Source organism: Dromaius novaehollandiae, chromosome 2 (genome assembly GCF_036370855.1).
Source record: "Dromaius novaehollandiae isolate bDroNov1 chromosome 2, bDroNov1.hap1, whole genome shotgun sequence".
Lineage (NCBI taxonomy): Eukaryota > Metazoa > Chordata > Aves > Casuariiformes > Dromaiidae > Dromaius > Dromaius novaehollandiae.
In genome coordinates, this window is record NC_088099.1 from 5,880,225 (window position 1) to 5,896,726 (window position 16,502).

Here is a 16,502-nt window from a genome sequence, read left to right on the forward strand (position 1 = left end):
CGACCCTCCTGTAAGGAGATTCCTTACAGACTCGTTGTCTAAAGGCACTGAGAAAACAGAGGCCTTCCTAATACCCTTCTGGCTAAAATCTGGCAGAGAATTGCTCATCCTGATTCTTTGCTGCACAAAGTGGCCTGTTCCAAAATGGGGTTGTGCTGCAAGTCATCTGGCTCCAGCTCCTTTATTCACCTTGCACCCATTACCCATGCTCCTTTCAGTCCCTGCTGTCAGCACTGTTAAATCTCAGCCTCCTTTTATAGGCATATGAAGGCTGTGTTTTTCCTGTCAAAGTTCAATTTCAGAATCACCAAGCCTTTGGTTACACATGTTGTCAACTGGGGCCATCAGCTCTCCATGATGGAGACATGGTGCCTGGCAGTCCTCTTGACCTATAACTTCAGATCAGGGATGGAAAATATTGGAGTAGAAGAGGTCTAAACTGGGCTTTTTCTGCTCCTTCAATAGTAGACTCAGCATAAATAAAAACCACCATCAGCAGTGTTGTAGCACAGCAAGGTGAGGGTGAAATTCAGCACTTGCTTCTCTGGAGCCTTTTTGGAGCTGGTGTTCCTGTTGGTTTGGGAGCAGCTCTCATGAGGCTGTAATGGCCAGTTTGGAGAAGTGCCTAGGAAAAAATATATGTTTTATTTATTCAGAGTTACAGAGCAGCTGCTGGGATCAGAGGCACTTACAAGGTCAGTGTACCCAAGAACCCAGGCACTGTACAATTGAGGTAGTCATAGTCCATTCATGCACCACCAAAAATCCATCCTCTCTTGCTTCTGCTAACAGTTACACCAGGGTTAACAGCTCTGCAAGGCAAGGAAATAAGCAAGATCTTGATCTCCAAGCAGGACCCAACCTAGATATGCTACAAGTGAGAATTTTTCCCTGAAAAAAGGTTATTACATCTGTTTTTCCTTTCTGTTTCACATCAGGACTGCCACATTTTAGATCAAGGTGGTTTTAAAATCTATGTTTGGAGAGGAAAATTATCCAGCAAGGAAGAGAAGAAAACAGCCTTCAGCCGAGCTTTGGTGAGCTGTAATATAGTGCAAACAATGTCGTGGGAGGGTAACTAAGCACTAATCTAGATCTGACCACTCATTTCAATTAAGTGTGGGTCTTTAGGAACTGGTCTGTGTAATAACAGGACTTAAACTTTGAAGGGAGGTGGGATGATGTAAATGAAAAATTGTTCTTCACCAAATCACAGTAGAACTGGGACATGTCACTGAAACTAGGCGGAAATCAGTTAAAGAAAAGAAAATAAAAGAATATACAAAAGAAAATACTTTCTTACAGCAGATGATGAACTTGTAGAATTTGTTGCTTCAAGACATGGTAGACGCTGGTGATATCAGCAGGTTCAGAAAGGGATTAGACAAATTCATGGTCAGCAGGTGATATTAAAGGGGGCAGGATCTTCTCTTCCCTCTCACAGCCATGACTCAATATTGTGGTTGCTGGGGAGAGTGAAGGGCTCAGGCTGCAGATAGTCAACAGCGTCACACCTGCTCGCTAAACAGCATCTCCTGCAGCCACTGCCCAAGGCAGCATGGACTGCTGCTCTGATCCAAAAAGGCATTTCTTCCGTTCCCAATCAACACTGTGATGCCTCAGGGAAGTTAATGGGGAACTTGATCGCTCTCTGAAAAAAAAGAGCAGGTCTTATATGTAGGTGCTACAGGCTAAATCTCAGGTCCATTGCGATCAACAAGATAATGCCGATAGGCTTGGGTTCAGGTTCTGCGTGTGAATTTGAAGCTGATGTGGGGATCTTCCACTGGGTAGAAAGAGATCTGTTATGAACTCAGATTGGCCAGCCTGAGATAAAACCAGGGATCACGTTAAGGTAGAGCATACCAGCACAGCACACTTATGCCACCCCTTCAAATAAGGTATCATATAATTATTTTCTGACCTAGCATGTCCCAGCACATCCTTTCAGACAAAATTAGCGTTGAGGGAGCCTGAGTGAGCAGGACATTTGGTAGGTCTTTTTACAAGTTGGCATGTTGAAGTGAAGACTACAAGGGAACTTGGCTTTTAACTCTATTGACTATGTTCCTATCGACTATCTAATGACTTGTTTGAAGACCATAAATGGCCTCACCTTCAATGAGATCTTGCCTGGGGATACCCAACTTCGATACTGATCACACATTGTCTCAGGGGAGAAAAGCTTAGACAAACCTTGCCTTAAAACTTATCTCTCAGTCCTCTGTGCTCCTTTCAAAAGTTTAACTCAGATGCTTTTTAGTAGGCAATCAACTTTGCAAATTCTGGCCTTGAGCTACAAATGTAGAACAAAAGATATCTCTTTCAGCATGGCAGGTGGGAGGGATGGGAAGACCATCTGCTCTGCTTTTCCCTGGGGGTAGTGTGTGGCTGCGGTATTTACAGCGCAAAATGAATGCTCAGAAGCCCACACTCAGGCTTCTTCCCTGAAGGGCGGCTGTCAGCACTGTACCTCTGGGTTGTCCTGGAGCCTGCTGAGAAAAACACGAAAGCAGTTACTGAAAACTGAGCAATGATGTCTGACGTTGTGGCAGAACAGATAATTTTCTTCCCCCTCAGACTGGATCGAACACCTGTGCTGAAGTAGTCTCTTAGCTTAAAAGCTGCCCTATGTGTGAGTGTTTGTCTCTTCTGACTACATCACACTCTGTGGTACTTAACTGCCTCCATCCCTTTACTATCTTGACAAGTCACATGTTTTAACATGCAAAAGGGAGGACACACTTTTTTAAAGCGAGGCAAAAAGGTGGGGGTGAAGCAGAGAACTAAACTGTGCCCTCAGGTCATGGGCACACCCCAACACCACTCCTTCCCCTTCCCTCCTCACCAGAAGCTGTCTACAGATCTGGGTGAGACAGAGGAGGATGATTTTCATTAGACCCATAGAGTGAGATTATCTTCAAGATGAAGATGCCATTTAGAGATTAGTTTTAGGATGTGATCTAGGTCACCAACTTCAGGGCAGGGTTCAGTTGCCTAAATACAGGTATAAACATAGGTACTATAGTGGAAGCTTGCAGACATCTCCACTGATAAGTCTGCATGCAAGAGTCTTAATCTTGAGGTGAATCCTGTCATTGGTCATGCTGCTGTGTTCAGCTGCAGGGAGATGTTTGCTGTCTGGACTGGCTCAGTTCCACATCCTTCTTCTCATGTCTGTAAAAGCTTTGATGCATCTCAACTAAAGTCCTTCTGCAACCCCACTAGGGTTTCATCCAAGCCAAAGGCTATCCTCCTTCCACCAACATTGAAGTGATAAACGATGGAGCGGAGTCAGCCATGTTTAAACAGCTCTTCCAGAAGTGGACGGAAAAGGATGAAACGCAAGGGCTGGGCAAAGTCTACACTACTGGCAAAATTGGTAAGCACATTTTCAGAGCCGTGAATTGTCCCAGATTTGGCTTTGCTGCCTGCTTGCCTGTGCTAAGTGACAGCTAAGGGAACATCATTCACTATAGTTGCCCCCTCTCTTCAGCATCTTGAAAATGTAGTGCACGTTCTTCTCATGCCCTATATTTTCCACCTCATTTAGTAGATGCAAAGGAATCAGCAACTGAGCAATGTTCACAACTGCTGAGGCTTCTTATGTGAACCAAAATGCTGTTTATTCCACATGTAAATGTTGGCAGAAGATCAATCTCTCCTGAAAAAATATATGTAAGAATTCACACTTACAGAACTTTTTACAAAATTTTCTTTAGAAAGGGCTAATAATGGATGTGATAAGGAAGTGTTGAACAACATTCTGCTCTCATTTACACTGGCATCCACCCAGGACCCTCCTGACGTCAGTAGAATTATTCTACACTTACACCGGTGTAAACAGTAACTGATTTATCATGCTGCTGAAGTGAATATTGCAGTGTATTAACCCCAGAGGGAAAACAATACTGAAGAGAGAGATCTTACAGATGAATGAGAGGCTAGTGACAAACTTGCTGAAAGTCTCCATTAGTGATAACTTCACAGCCACAAATCTCTCTTTTCCTTGCAAGTTCTCTCTCTTCTCTCCATCTCTTTCTCTCTCCCTTCCATGCATACTCTCTCTTTATCATGGACTGGAGAAATGTAGCCTTTTAAATTCTAAAAGAAACATTTTAAAATGAGGGAAATAAGTATAGGTCTGGAAAATAATCATGAATTTTCAGTCAGGAGGTAACTAACATTTTTACCAACCAATCATCACAACTTCACTGTAATGTGCAGTGTGGCCAGTTGCCAGCTCATAACACAGGGCTGATCAGCATCAGAGTGTGTGCACTCTTGTATATTTTAAAAATTTGTCTTGTATATTTTATCTTATCTTGTATATTTTAAAAACAACATTTTCTTATTGGTGGCAAGACTGGTTTCATGTACCTGTTAACCATGTTTCTCTCATGTACATAGTAATTGTGTATGTGTGTGAGGGTGGTACACAGGGTTTGCATGGTTTATATGCTTTGCATGCATTGAATGTCTTGTGTTCACACTTTTATTCTGGCGGTGCATCCAGCCAAGGTGGAGCAGGTGAAGTTTGACACCACTCAGCTCCACGCCAGACCAGAGCTAGCTGCTGAGCAGAGAATGGTGGATGATGCCTCTGGCGACGTAGAGGTGAGAGAGCTCCTTCCTCTGACAGGCAATGCAATTCTTAGTGTTTTCGAATCCCTCTGTCATTCCACATGCAGCAGCTGCATGGATCTGCGAAAGCACGCCCAGCTTTCTCACCTCTCCTCCCCAGGGAAGCACGACTGCTGCCAAAACGAACTCCTTGCCAACTCTAACTAGTGCAAAACTCACTATAGTTCAAGGGCATTTCTTCTCCAACCTGTGGCCAGTGGAGCAAAGGAGTCACTGAGTTTACCCTGCCCCTCTCCTGCCACAGGCACAGGGCATGAGACTGACACATTCGACTCCCTTTTTGCGCTGTCTTATAGTTAGGTCCATATCACAGACATTTATGCAGAGCAGAGGTCCTCCTCTGTCCTTGCAGCCTTCCGTGGAAGATGGAGCTGGTTGAGAGACGAGCCCTGGGGCTGTGAAGCACCGGGGGGCTGCACCTCCTTGAGGGTCACCAACTGCCAAAAGTCTAGTTAATGGCCCATGTCTTGTGAGAGTCACTGGAGAGACATGAGCTTGCTGGCAAGCACTTATTCAAGGTGGGGAAACATAGGCTGGCATCCAAGGGAAGAGAGGAAGGTTCATCTTCCCAGCTGAAGACCTGGGTCTGCAGGCAAAGGGGCTGTGCTCTATCCTCGCGTTGACTCCACTGCTGCTCGCTAAGACATTTCTCTTGCTAGGTGTGGAGGATTGAGGACTTGCACATGCAGCCGGTGGATCGCAAGAAATACGGGCAGTTCTATGGGGGTGATTGCTACTTGGTCCTGTACACCTACCTGAGATCAGGCAGGCCTCACTATGTCCTCTACATGTGGCAGGTAGGTCAGACCGAAGCAGAAGGGACTGTGCTGTGTCTGTTAGAAAACTAAAACTCGTGTTTATTGGAAGCCTACAACTGACGGAAGCAATTGCACCCAAAAACCCAACCGACACATCCCAGAGAACTCACATGCCCTTTGCTTATCAGCTGTCCACTCGCAAAGATCCCAAGCTCTGTCTTGCAAGCAACACGGACTCTCTGAGCCCAAGCTGCCATCAGACTAAAAGATGGCAATATAAAACAGAGAGCATGAAGGATTATGGGGTTTACAGTGCTGAAGTCAAACCTTGCAGGCTTTCAGATTTTTTTTTTGAGTTCCTAGGACCTGGATCATGTGAATATTTGAATATCTCTGCTTTCTACTTTTTAAGTATATTTTCCTCCTCTAGATTGCAGAGAAAAGCTTAGAAAATGAGGTTTAAAGGCTCCAAGACCAGAATGCAAATTCAAAATCATGTAGTTTGACTTCTGATCTCGTGATATCATAGGCAGGGATCTGGATCACGACTCTAGCAAGCTTGGGAAGTATCGCAGGAAGTTACACTGTGCAGAACTTTACACCCTTCACCTCGTCCTCACTTTCTCCCCTAGGGTCGCCATGCCTCTGTGGATGAAATCACGGCCTGTGCCCTCAATGCCGTGGAGCTGGACAAAAAGTACGGGGATGAGGCTGTGCAGGTGCGCGTGACAATGGGCAAGGAGCCATCGCACTTCCTGGCGATCTTCAAGGGCAAACTCATCATTTACGAGGTAATTTGGCTTTGTGTGCATGGGCAAGGTGCAAACACCGACGATGGAGCAGTGGCTACAATGGAAGTAGCCCGGAGTAATGGGCTGATGTTAAGGAGAAGTGTCTGCTAGGATTGTGTGGGCTGGCGTGGGGAAAGAATGGAACATTTCTAGCTCTCTCTTTCTGGTTCTTATATAGCCACCACTGCTGTGTTTGTGTTTTCAGAATCCCCTTTCTCATTAAGTGAAGCAGCTCTGTGCACTTCCCCATAATAGTGGGTAACTAAGACACAAAGAGGCTAAGGACTTCCCACAGCCACCGAGAAGTCTCTGGTGGAGAGGGAACATCTCAGGAATTGAATCTGAGCTCTCCGTACTAATTTCCCAAGGAGGCTGAACACAGTAAATACCTAAGGGAGAACAGTCCTGGGCTGAGCTGGACTCAGCAGCCTGTCACTGAAGTCCAGCACTTACATCTGAGGTTCTTTCAAATTCTATCCCAAAATCTTTTGCAGAGTTACAATAGAAGAACTGTGCTGTAAGTTGCAGATGGCATGTTCCTTCAGGGGCTGCCCTCCAGAGAGGGTCCCCCAAATTACCCTGCGAGAAGTTACACTGTTTGAATTGTCCCTGCCTGAATTTCATCTCATTACCTTCAAATCCACTTCGCTTGCTGCTTTGGTTGCTGCCATCTGTTGTAGAGACATTATAAATGACTGGAAAAGAGCAGGATTGCCCTCAACACTCCGTGGTGGCCCAACCGTATGACTTCCACAGCAGACATTCAGCTAAGCTCACCACAGTTGAAAATCCGAGTCCAGCTGTTGTGTTCTTTTTACATGGCAAAGGCGTAGCAGATCCTAAGGTCTGTTTACAGACAGGAGCTTGTCGAGATTTAGAATAACTAGAGAGAAATTTAAAGGTTATGACATGTGGGATTTATTCTGACCTGGAATCAGAACATATTTGGATTTACTCACTTGCTCCAGCTGGGCTCTGTACAGGCCTGTGGTCCCTCGCTGCAGCAGTGTGAGGAGCTGTGAGCTCAAGAGCCTTTCTCCTCTAACCAGACACACTCTGAATTTACATGTCATCCTCACCTCCCACTGCCATCTTTCCCTCTGTTTCCTTGCAGGGAGGCACGAGCCGGGGTCAGACAAGCACGCCCGAACCTGCGATCCGCCTCTTCCAGGTGAGGGGCACGGACGAGATGAACACCAAAGCCACGGAGGTGCCGGCCCGGGCCTCCTCTCTCAACTCTAACGATGTCTTCCTGCTGATGACCAGCCAAGTCTGCTACCTGTGGTGTGGGAAGGTGAGACGGCAGTGAGTTGAGGGGAGGCAGCTGATGGGAGCCAAAATTGCTGACCCAGGGCTTGAGTCTTCTACCCTTCACAGACCCGTGGAGGTATATCCTTGGGCAAGCAGCCAGTGCACCCAGGAGAAGGTCCTTTCTTTGTATGATTAGCAGGAACATGGCTGTGTCTCCACAGAAGTAACCCATTCTGGGGTTCACCTCACCTCGCTTTAGATGTTTATACAGCAGATCCGTTTCAAGCTGAGCAAACCACCCCAGGTTCCCTGTCCAGCCAACTGTGAGAAATTAGCTGGGATTAGCGCATGTTCATCTAACCTATTTTAGGCATCTACCTTTTGATGAGATGACTTGGGCCCCAGATGCCATTGGCAGCACTGAATGGCCCTCCAGGGACTAGGTGTGGAGTTTTTGTGACCAGCTCAGGTGTAGTCAGTGTGGATCTCAGTCCTTCTGCCTACTCAACCCATTAGAGGGTGAGACTCTTAAAAGCATTAAAGCAAGTCTAAAACTTTTGAAAAGAATGCAGGATCAGGCTAGCACTGCCCCATAGATAAGTTTTGCCAGTTTGCCCCTAACTCTGCCTCAATCTTCTGTCTTGAATTCAGGGCTGCAGTGGAGATGAAAGAGAGATGGCAAAGATGGTTGCTGATGTCGTCTCAAAACGGGACAAGCTGACTGTTTTGGAGGGACAAGAGCCAGCAGAGTTCTGGGAAGCCCTGGGAGGCAAAGCCCCTTATGCCAGTGAAAAGAGGTAATAATGACCTTATTGCTCCTCTAGGTTTGGCCATGCAATATTAAGCAAATGATCCTCTGGAGGGATGTGGGGAAGCATTTTGATACCATGCCCTCACCGCAGAGCACACTAGGTCAGAATATCCCCAAAATCTTGGTCTGACACAATCCCTACTGGAAATTCCACTGAGGTGTCTCTTGTCTAGGTTTTAGGGTCAGACCTTCTGTGGAGTAGGAGCTCCAGATCCAGACCCAGCAGACAAACTTTGCTAAACCGTTCTTTCTCTACAGTAAATGCATCCTGTGTCTGTCTTAGGACATGACTGTCCGAGGGCTACCTAAACAACATATTCACTTCCACCCATTACTAGACCGATGGGCAGCCCCAGGAGATTCTAAACTTGCTGTTGTGATTTCTCCAGGCCTCTGGGCAGGTGACAAATTCCTTTGCAACCCAGTGGGCTGATGTGGCTTTCACCTGACAGCAAGCTTATCCCCATGAGTAGGGAAGGGTTCTGCTTTTGCCTTCTTTGGGTAGAGAAAGAGTTATCTTAAAAACTGTTAAACTGTTAAAATTGTCCAAGAATTCCTTGAGAACTGACATTACTGACTTTCAGGCCCGATGATGTTCCCACCTCATCCATCACGGTTATAACTAGTAGTTGCTGGGCCAGCGGTAAACCACAATGGAAAGGTTTCCATCTCTCTTGCTTTTTCTTTCCCTGCCACGTGTGAGGAAGGTTTCAAGAGCGGAACACCCACTACCAGCCTCGCCTCTTCGAGTGCTCCAACCAGACAGGACGCTTCATCATGACGGAGGTGGTGGGTTTTTGCCAGGAAGACTTGGATGAAGATGATGTCATGCTGCTAGACACTTGGGAAGAGGTTAGCATGGACTCCCCCTCCCCTTCCCTCTAGACTTGCTTGCAAACCACATCTGGCTTAATTCTTTTTATAATCCAGTATTCAACATGAAATTGAGGGCAACACCTTCTGTCCCATCTCCAAACCCTTCCCGATGTCCCATTGGATAGGCAGGCCTATGCCGAACCATTTTCATCCGGTTACAAAACACTTCAGTGAGGTAGTATTGTTAACTCCGTTTCAGAAAGTGGGAAGCTGAGGCACAGAGACCAAAGGCATGAGCTCTCTCACCAGCAGGGTAGCACCCAGAAACTGTCCCCCTCATTTCCTAGACCAATGATAAGAACTTGCTTTAGCCTGTTGAAAACATACTCCAAGTGGTTTGCTCGGAGGATATCTGAGTTTCGATCACTCAAGGATTAGGTTTAACTGCCTTGAAATGTGAGAGAGCTGTTTCCTAAAACATTTATACTGTGGGGCTGTCTCAAAAGCAAAATCCTGCTCGATTTGGAACAAATCTAGGATCAAAATCCCAGGGGACTATTTGGCAACAACAATTCTGTGCTTATCTCTGCTTCAATAGACAGGGGAGGACAAATAACTGTGCCTCCACAGGTCCTAACTGCTCGCTGATCTACATGGCAGATCTGCATTACTTTCTCTCTTTGCAGATTTTCCTTTGGGTCGGCAAAGCCTCCAACACACAGGAGAGGAACGAGGCAATTGCCTCAGCTAAGGAGTATCTCAAGACCCATCCGGCAGGGAGAGACTTGGCAACTCCAATAATACTGGTGAAGCAGGGCTATGAACCTCTCAACTTCACAGGGTGGTTCAACGCCTGGGACCCCTACAAATGGAGCGTAAGTTATGGAGGAAGTCCTGTGTTGTGCACATGTGCCCAGCAGTGCTTAAAGTGTGTCACTGTCAATATCCACTATGGTGCACGGAGGAAAACCTCGCTATGACATCTCTTGGGCTTTGTGGCTTCCTAGTGTAGGGCTACCTGTCCAGCTTTTGTTCCTTCTCCAGCAAAAAGTACCTATTTGGTGAAACTGAGGGCTTCTGTGAATGGAAGTAAATGTGCTTTAATTCACAATATTCACATTTTCTTTTTAAAAATATCAGGTCCCAAATCAGATGATTTGGGATTTCAACCAAAAAGTACATTTTGGGGCTGCTAAGAGTAAAATCAAGTTCAGAGTTTCAACAGAAGCATCCCACCTCATAAAGAGAGTTTAAAAATGTCCATTTTTCAAAATACCATCATAGAGAAAAAATCCTGACCCGGCTTTAAGGGCAAACTCCAGTAAAATGAAAGATGCGAACAAATAGGTCTTTTCTCCAGGTTCACAGACTGACCATCAGAGCCCTGGCACTGGATGCCCTGACAGGTCACCTTTGGTCCCTACATACAACCCATCTTCTCAAAATCTGATTTACAAATACCAGCTATACAGAAGGGAAAACCTGCGAAAGACAGAAGTCGTTCCCCCCTCTGCCCTTTAAAACGCACAGATTTCAGATCATTTCAGCAGTTTAAGGCGGAGCAGAGATTTGCTCACACAGCTGGTGCATGGTGCCCCACGAAGTGCTGCCAGTGCCGCTCCCCAACCCAGGCTGTGCATAGCGGGGCTGGACGAAGGAAGGAGTAATTAACCCCGCGCAGAGCTCACATCAACCAGACCAGCCAGCCTGGGCACTGGTGCTGCAGCACAGAGCATACTGGGAATACCGAACAACCCTGCAGGGGCTTTGCTGGTTTGTCTACCCAAAGTATTGGGCCTGATTTGGGTTTGTAGCAAACACCTAGGTGGGAGCAGCGCTGCCAGACTGTGCACCGATGCGCCTGGTACCTCGTGGCACTGGTGGGCATGGCATAGGAAACGAAAAGCCACACGATGATGGAGAGTTGGGAAAAGCTCGGCTCCCAGGTGGTGTTTTCCCAGAGCAAGCTTAGTCAGCACAGTGCGGGGCCCCCGGACCTCTACCCAGCAGGCTGCCACTGATCACCCCTTCTCTGCCCCGTTTTTTCTGCAAACATTGGTGTTCATCCGATTCACAAGCACTCCCGTTTTCTGGTTGTCCAAAGCGCTGCAAAGAAGTCCCATGCTGGAGCCTGCAGATGGGACAGGCAGGCAGCAGGGATGAAGGTCCCCAGGGGACTTCACGCTGCAGGAAATCTCATACAGAGGTATTTTTTTTCCTGTAGCTGAATTTGCATCCTCTTTCTTTGCAGCTGGTGTGGTGGTAGAAAGTCTGCCTTAACAGCAGGGTTTGGACAAATAAGAAAGTAACTTCCAGAGCACTGAACCTTAAAACAATGTTGATGCTTGAAACAAAGGTCAAAAACTTGAGTCTTTTTGAGGAACCACTGAAAAACAAGTATACAGCTCAAAAAATACATGCCCCTGTAAAATATCCCCTGTAGGCAGCTTCAGCAACTAGAGACCAGCAGTTCAAGCCGTTAACATCCCAGGAACATCTGGTGTGTGTGTTCATTGCTCAGTTTTCGGTTTAAATCCGTTTGCTCTGCAGTCCATGTGTTTATGTTTGTTCTTTTGGGGGAACTTTTCTAGATGGTGCTGTTAAGAACTGACATCTCCTGGCTGTTTAGGAAAACACAGTCACTGGCTTTGCCAAAATATCCAATATAATCCTTTTTAGGAAATAAGAGGTATCTGGTAATACATGGCACAAGTTATAACAAGCCTAGGACTGAGGTTTGGGCTTTGAAAAATCAGTAGCTTTAGCTAAATTTAAAAAGGGAGGAAAAGACAGGGGGAAAAAAATGCTTATCCTAAATTTTCAAGCATTGCAAGAGCAGTTTAAAATTTAGAAGATTTAAATCTGGTGCTAAATAAGGTTTCTCTTGGTGTGCCTCCTGCTCTATGAAGTCTTTAAGTTTCCTGTTTTCACCTTGTATTGTACAACTGCAGAGGCTGAAATCTGTTTCTTTGTTTAAAAATCAAAGCTCAGATTCTGGCAGAATCTCCTGATTTCAGGAGTTGGGATTAAAGGAAACACCAGCTGCCACCATAACTGGCATCCCCACGGCTTTGTAATTTATGTGATCTCCCAACCCCACTGGAGAACAGGAGCATGTGCTCATTGAAGGTGGCCTTTGCTTCTCATGACTCTCTTTACCTTTAGGATGGCAAGTCCTATGAGGAGATGAAGAACAGCCTGGGAGACGTGTCGGCTCTATCCGAGATCACCGTGGTGAGTGGCTCCTAGACCCTGTGGGTGGGAAACATCAGGGTGTTGATACCGCTGTGCTCCCCAGCCTGGTCACAGGGAGGAGAGGGCATAGTGCTCAGAGCAGGTACAGGGACCTCAGGCTCTCAGGATCAGAGCTGTGCTCTTCCAAGGAAAGCAGAGCGAGATGTGATTAATAGCCCCTAAATATACCCTGATCTCCTCGGACTCTTACAGTCCTGTGCAGAGGCATCTGTGGGCAGGAGGCTGGACAGCTGATTTCTAAACTACACATGCAATTAAAGGTGTAAGTGAGGATCTTTGCACGAGCAGTTTGCAGAGCTGTGATCCCTGAGATCCTGGACTCTGGCAAGGGGCACACAGGTGCCGCAGGCCAGGGAGGGACAGCGCAATGGGAGATGCCACAAAGCATGGCTAGCACAAGGTCCCAACAGTCCCAAACATGACTGTCACAAGGGATTAGTTCTGCCCTGAATGGAGTCAGAAGAAAGGCTGGAAAGAAGAGGCAGCGACTTTGAACCAGGAGAGGGAGCAAGTTGGCAAGGGGTACACAAGTAATCCTGAAGCTTTAGGCCAGGTAGATATCTATCCTTACCTTTTCTAATCCCACATGAGTCTTCCCTTGCCATTATCCTGAGAAAAACTAGGCTATTGGAAGTTGCCCTGATTAATTCTAGGGGGTACAATTAATGCTGTAGCTTTTGCAATCCTAACATCATGACACAACCTTGGATGGAGGTGCTGGGCTAATGTTACAGTTTGGACCTTCTCCTTGCAGCTTCAATTCTGCAAAGCAGCAGATTGAATAGTGGTCTATGCCAGGAGCAGTCCTTCCCACCCCAGCAGAGAGAATGACATGGGATAAGCCCCAGTCTGTTGCACTGATAGAGCATGTTGTCTTGACATGTTTCCTTTACTTGGCAGGATCTTAACAACATCAACCTGAACAAGAGAAACATCAGCGTGATCAACTCGACTGTTTCAAGTACAAAAAGAGCTTCCTCTGAGTATAAAACACACTTCAACCACAGTGACAGCAACAGCAACAGCTACAGCAACAGCAGCAACTACAACAGCAGCCCTTCCCCAATGCCCAACGGTGAAGGAATTTACTCCCGAGAGGTGCTGATCAACAAAACGGTGGATGAACTTCCAGAAGGCGTGGATCCTGCTAAGAAAGAGGTGATGGCACTGCTGGTCTGATGTCTTTGTAACCTGGTACTTAGTGTTAGCTAAGTGCACTAGTACTTTAAGCCGTTCAATCCTACTTCAGAGGACTGGAAATTGTAGTAATTTCACCTGTGTTTTGACTGCATATTGAACAAAATATTTTAAGTGCTAATGTTTTTCAGGGGAGAAAAATGAAGTTTAAATAGCTGATTTTAAAAATATTTACTTTTGGTAGGATTATGTTATTATGCCACTTGACCTCTGTCCTTGGGGGACAGAGACTCAAAACTACAAATCCTGCCAGACACGATGACACAGTGACTGAGGGCAGCTGAGAATGAAACCTGGAGTTTCATTCTGGCTGGGCCCTAGATTTCTGTTTTCATTCAAAAGTCCTTCCAGAAAGGTTCTTTTCTTTGTCCAGAAACTTAAATTTCAGCAAGGACCATTTGTAAGGATAAGGAGAACTGCCACATTTCACATTTCTGCTCAGCCCAAGGATTTTTTAGCCTTAGCTAAGTTCAAGTAAGCACATGGGAGAGACACAGAGGCTGATTCTCTTTACTCTCTACCACCCATGATTGACCAGTTTCTTGCACCAACAGATCTCCTGGCAAATGCTAAGGTCTGTAGCCAGAGAGATGATCTACAGTAGGACCAGCAGCTCTGCACTGCAGCAATACTAGCTCTGTTCATGTACTAATGATGATGTTTCAGCTGGTCTCTACATGAGTGCTCTCTGTTCCTCAAAATGCCAGCAAAAACCCCATTTACACTTCCCACAGAGTTTTTCTGAGTAACACCGATAAAACAGCTATCTATAAAACATCCTGGCTCTCTGGCATTTCCAGTCAGAATACTGTTGGGAGACTTGTGTGAGAGGGAAATGCTTTCACTGTGAATTGCTGTTTGAGAAACCACCCACTATTTTAGCCAGCAGAACTCCTCTGAAGTGACATGAATTGTCCTGGCCTCGGTGTGACTAATGGGGCAGAATTCCAGACAGAACACAGTAACCCCAAAACGGTTGTGCCCCTTTGGGCTGGTGGGCTTGTACCCCCTCTGAGCTTTGGGAAGCAGGATGAGAAAGAGCTGCTGGGATGTTCCACTTCCCCACCATGAGGACAGACAGTAGGACAGGAGATGTTTGACTGAAGTCAGGGGCCAGCACTGGCATGGTGGGATAGGGATGCTGTCCAGGGAGGCGTCACAGCCTCCACAAAGGCCAAAACTGACTGTCTCCTTGCTTTGTCTTCCCATCGCAGTACTACCTCTCTGACACCGATTTCCACGATATCTTTGGGAAATCCAAGCATGAGTTCTACCAGATGCCCAAATGGAAGCAACAGAACGAGAAGAAGCAATACGGACTCTTCTGAGACCACAGGGGCCATCTGGCATCTAATGACTCTGGGACCAACCTCGATCTCTTAGGAGCTGCAGGGAAGGAATGCTGACATTTGTCAATGAACCCAACCTCATCTCAATCAGGCCAAGCCCCAGCGCAGTTATTCCAGCAGACACTGTTCAGGGGAAGGCTCCTTTTCCTTGCAAACCTCAAAAACAAGTAGGCAAAATTTTTTGTAGGCGTGACTTTGCAGGATTGTCTTGCCTTTTGTGGACATTCTATTGCTGATAGTCACAAAGACAAGTGTGTGTCACACAACCATAGTGTAGCTTGTCCTCTCCTCTCCCCCTTGCAAATTGCCACTTGCACAAGGTCAGGGTCTTCCTGAAATTTAAATTAGGAAATTTAGGAAATTAGAAATTTAAAATTAGGCAGGACCAGGGCTACTTTCAGCTGATGTGTAAGTGCTGGGTCGGGAGAGGAGGGGAAAGCACTAGGGGGATGGTGGGAAGCCTTGGGGTCAGGAAAAGATACTGGAGTAGCCAGGCGCATGATGGTGTAGCCCATGGAGTGAGACTCGCCAGTTCAGCCCCTTCTCGCCTTGCAGAAGAGATATTCACCACAGAAAATCAGTTGCAGACTAATGTGCACTACTTGATGCAGGAAAAACAAATGAGAAGCTGACTTGTAAAAACCCACATATTTAGAACATATTTATTAGCTGATTTATTTCAAGAGGCTGATGAGATTTAGGGCTAGATGCAGGATTTTGAGTGTCAGAAAAGACCCTATTTTTTTTTTCTTCCATTGAGATGGCATCTCCATTCTCACCTGGCCTCTCTGACCACAAGCAGGTGCAGGTGGGCAGGAGAGTCCATCTGCCTACAGACCAGAAGCCTGGAGAAGCCAGGAGGTTTTGGGGGATGACCAGAGGCAGAATTTGTGCGAGTGCAGCTTTTGTCACGGAGCTCCATCCCTGCGATCTCTGTGGGGCTGAGAGGGCACGTTCCACAGCGTGAGCTCGATCTGATCAAGGGGGCGGGGGGCAATACAAGTGATCAGTGTTTAAGGGATACAACTGTAAACAAAAGGGAAGAACACGTATGTTTAAAGAAACCCAAAAGATTTGGTTTTGCAGCTTTATTCCATTTCCAGCCTGATCAGTGATTTCAAATAAACAGCCAACAGCAACATGATAATTGTCCTTTATCAGCAGGTGGGATAGGATGATGATGGAGAAGAGCTCTGCAGGGCCACGGCTCCTTCAAACATCTGGTCATTAATGGGATTTTTCTTTTTTTAAAAAGAAAAGGACAAACTCAGGAGCTGGAGACTCCTCTGTCACCAAACACCACATAGCAGGCATCTTGGCACTGTTTCTCTCCATGTGCCGATGCACCCTGCTTCTGAAGGCCCCTTTTCCCTGCAAACAAGGCTACTGGGCTGCCCTTCCTTCCCGCTCAGCAGTTGTCCTGATTGTCCACCCCTGCTACAAGGATGCGGTGGTGTTCGTATGCTTAGGAGCTGCAGACGACCTAGGAGCAAAGAGCTCTCAGGCGATACCCAGGACCAGTAACAGTGCAGTAACGGTGAAGTGTCACCATCCGGCTGGCCTGGAGGCAAGCACCTCCAGGTTATGGGATCTTCTGGAGAAATCGTTGCATTTAAGAATTGGGGGCTAC

At 46.5% G+C, this 16,502-nt stretch overlaps 1 protein-coding gene across 4 annotated transcripts in view; it reads left to right on the top strand.

Annotated features, from left to right (window-relative positions):
• The window catches only part of VILL (villin like), a 40,686-nt gene extending 24,673 nt beyond the window's left edge, over nt 1-16,013 (top strand). For all 4 annotated transcript variants that reach the window (XM_026096519.2, XM_026096512.2, XM_026096530.2 and 1 more), the window contains 12 exons: nt 939-1,037; nt 3,229-3,382; nt 4,517-4,617; nt 5,304-5,441; nt 6,035-6,193; nt 7,308-7,487; nt 8,096-8,241; nt 8,963-9,107; nt 9,758-9,946; nt 12,237-12,305; nt 13,227-13,484; nt 14,738-16,013. In XM_026096519.2, coding sequence (XP_025952304.2) covers nt 939-1,037; nt 3,229-3,382; nt 4,517-4,617; nt 5,304-5,441; nt 6,035-6,193; nt 7,308-7,487; nt 8,096-8,241; nt 8,963-9,107; nt 9,758-9,946; nt 12,237-12,305; nt 13,227-13,484; nt 14,738-14,851 — 1,752 coding nt within the window. In that variant the 3' untranslated portion in view covers nt 14,852-16,013. The remainder of the gene's footprint in view (nt 1-938; nt 1,038-3,228; nt 3,383-4,516; nt 4,618-5,303; nt 5,442-6,034; nt 6,194-7,307; nt 7,488-8,095; nt 8,242-8,962; nt 9,108-9,757; nt 9,947-12,236; nt 12,306-13,226; nt 13,485-14,737) is intronic.
• The last annotated feature ends 489 nt before the right edge of the window (nt 16,014-16,502 follow it).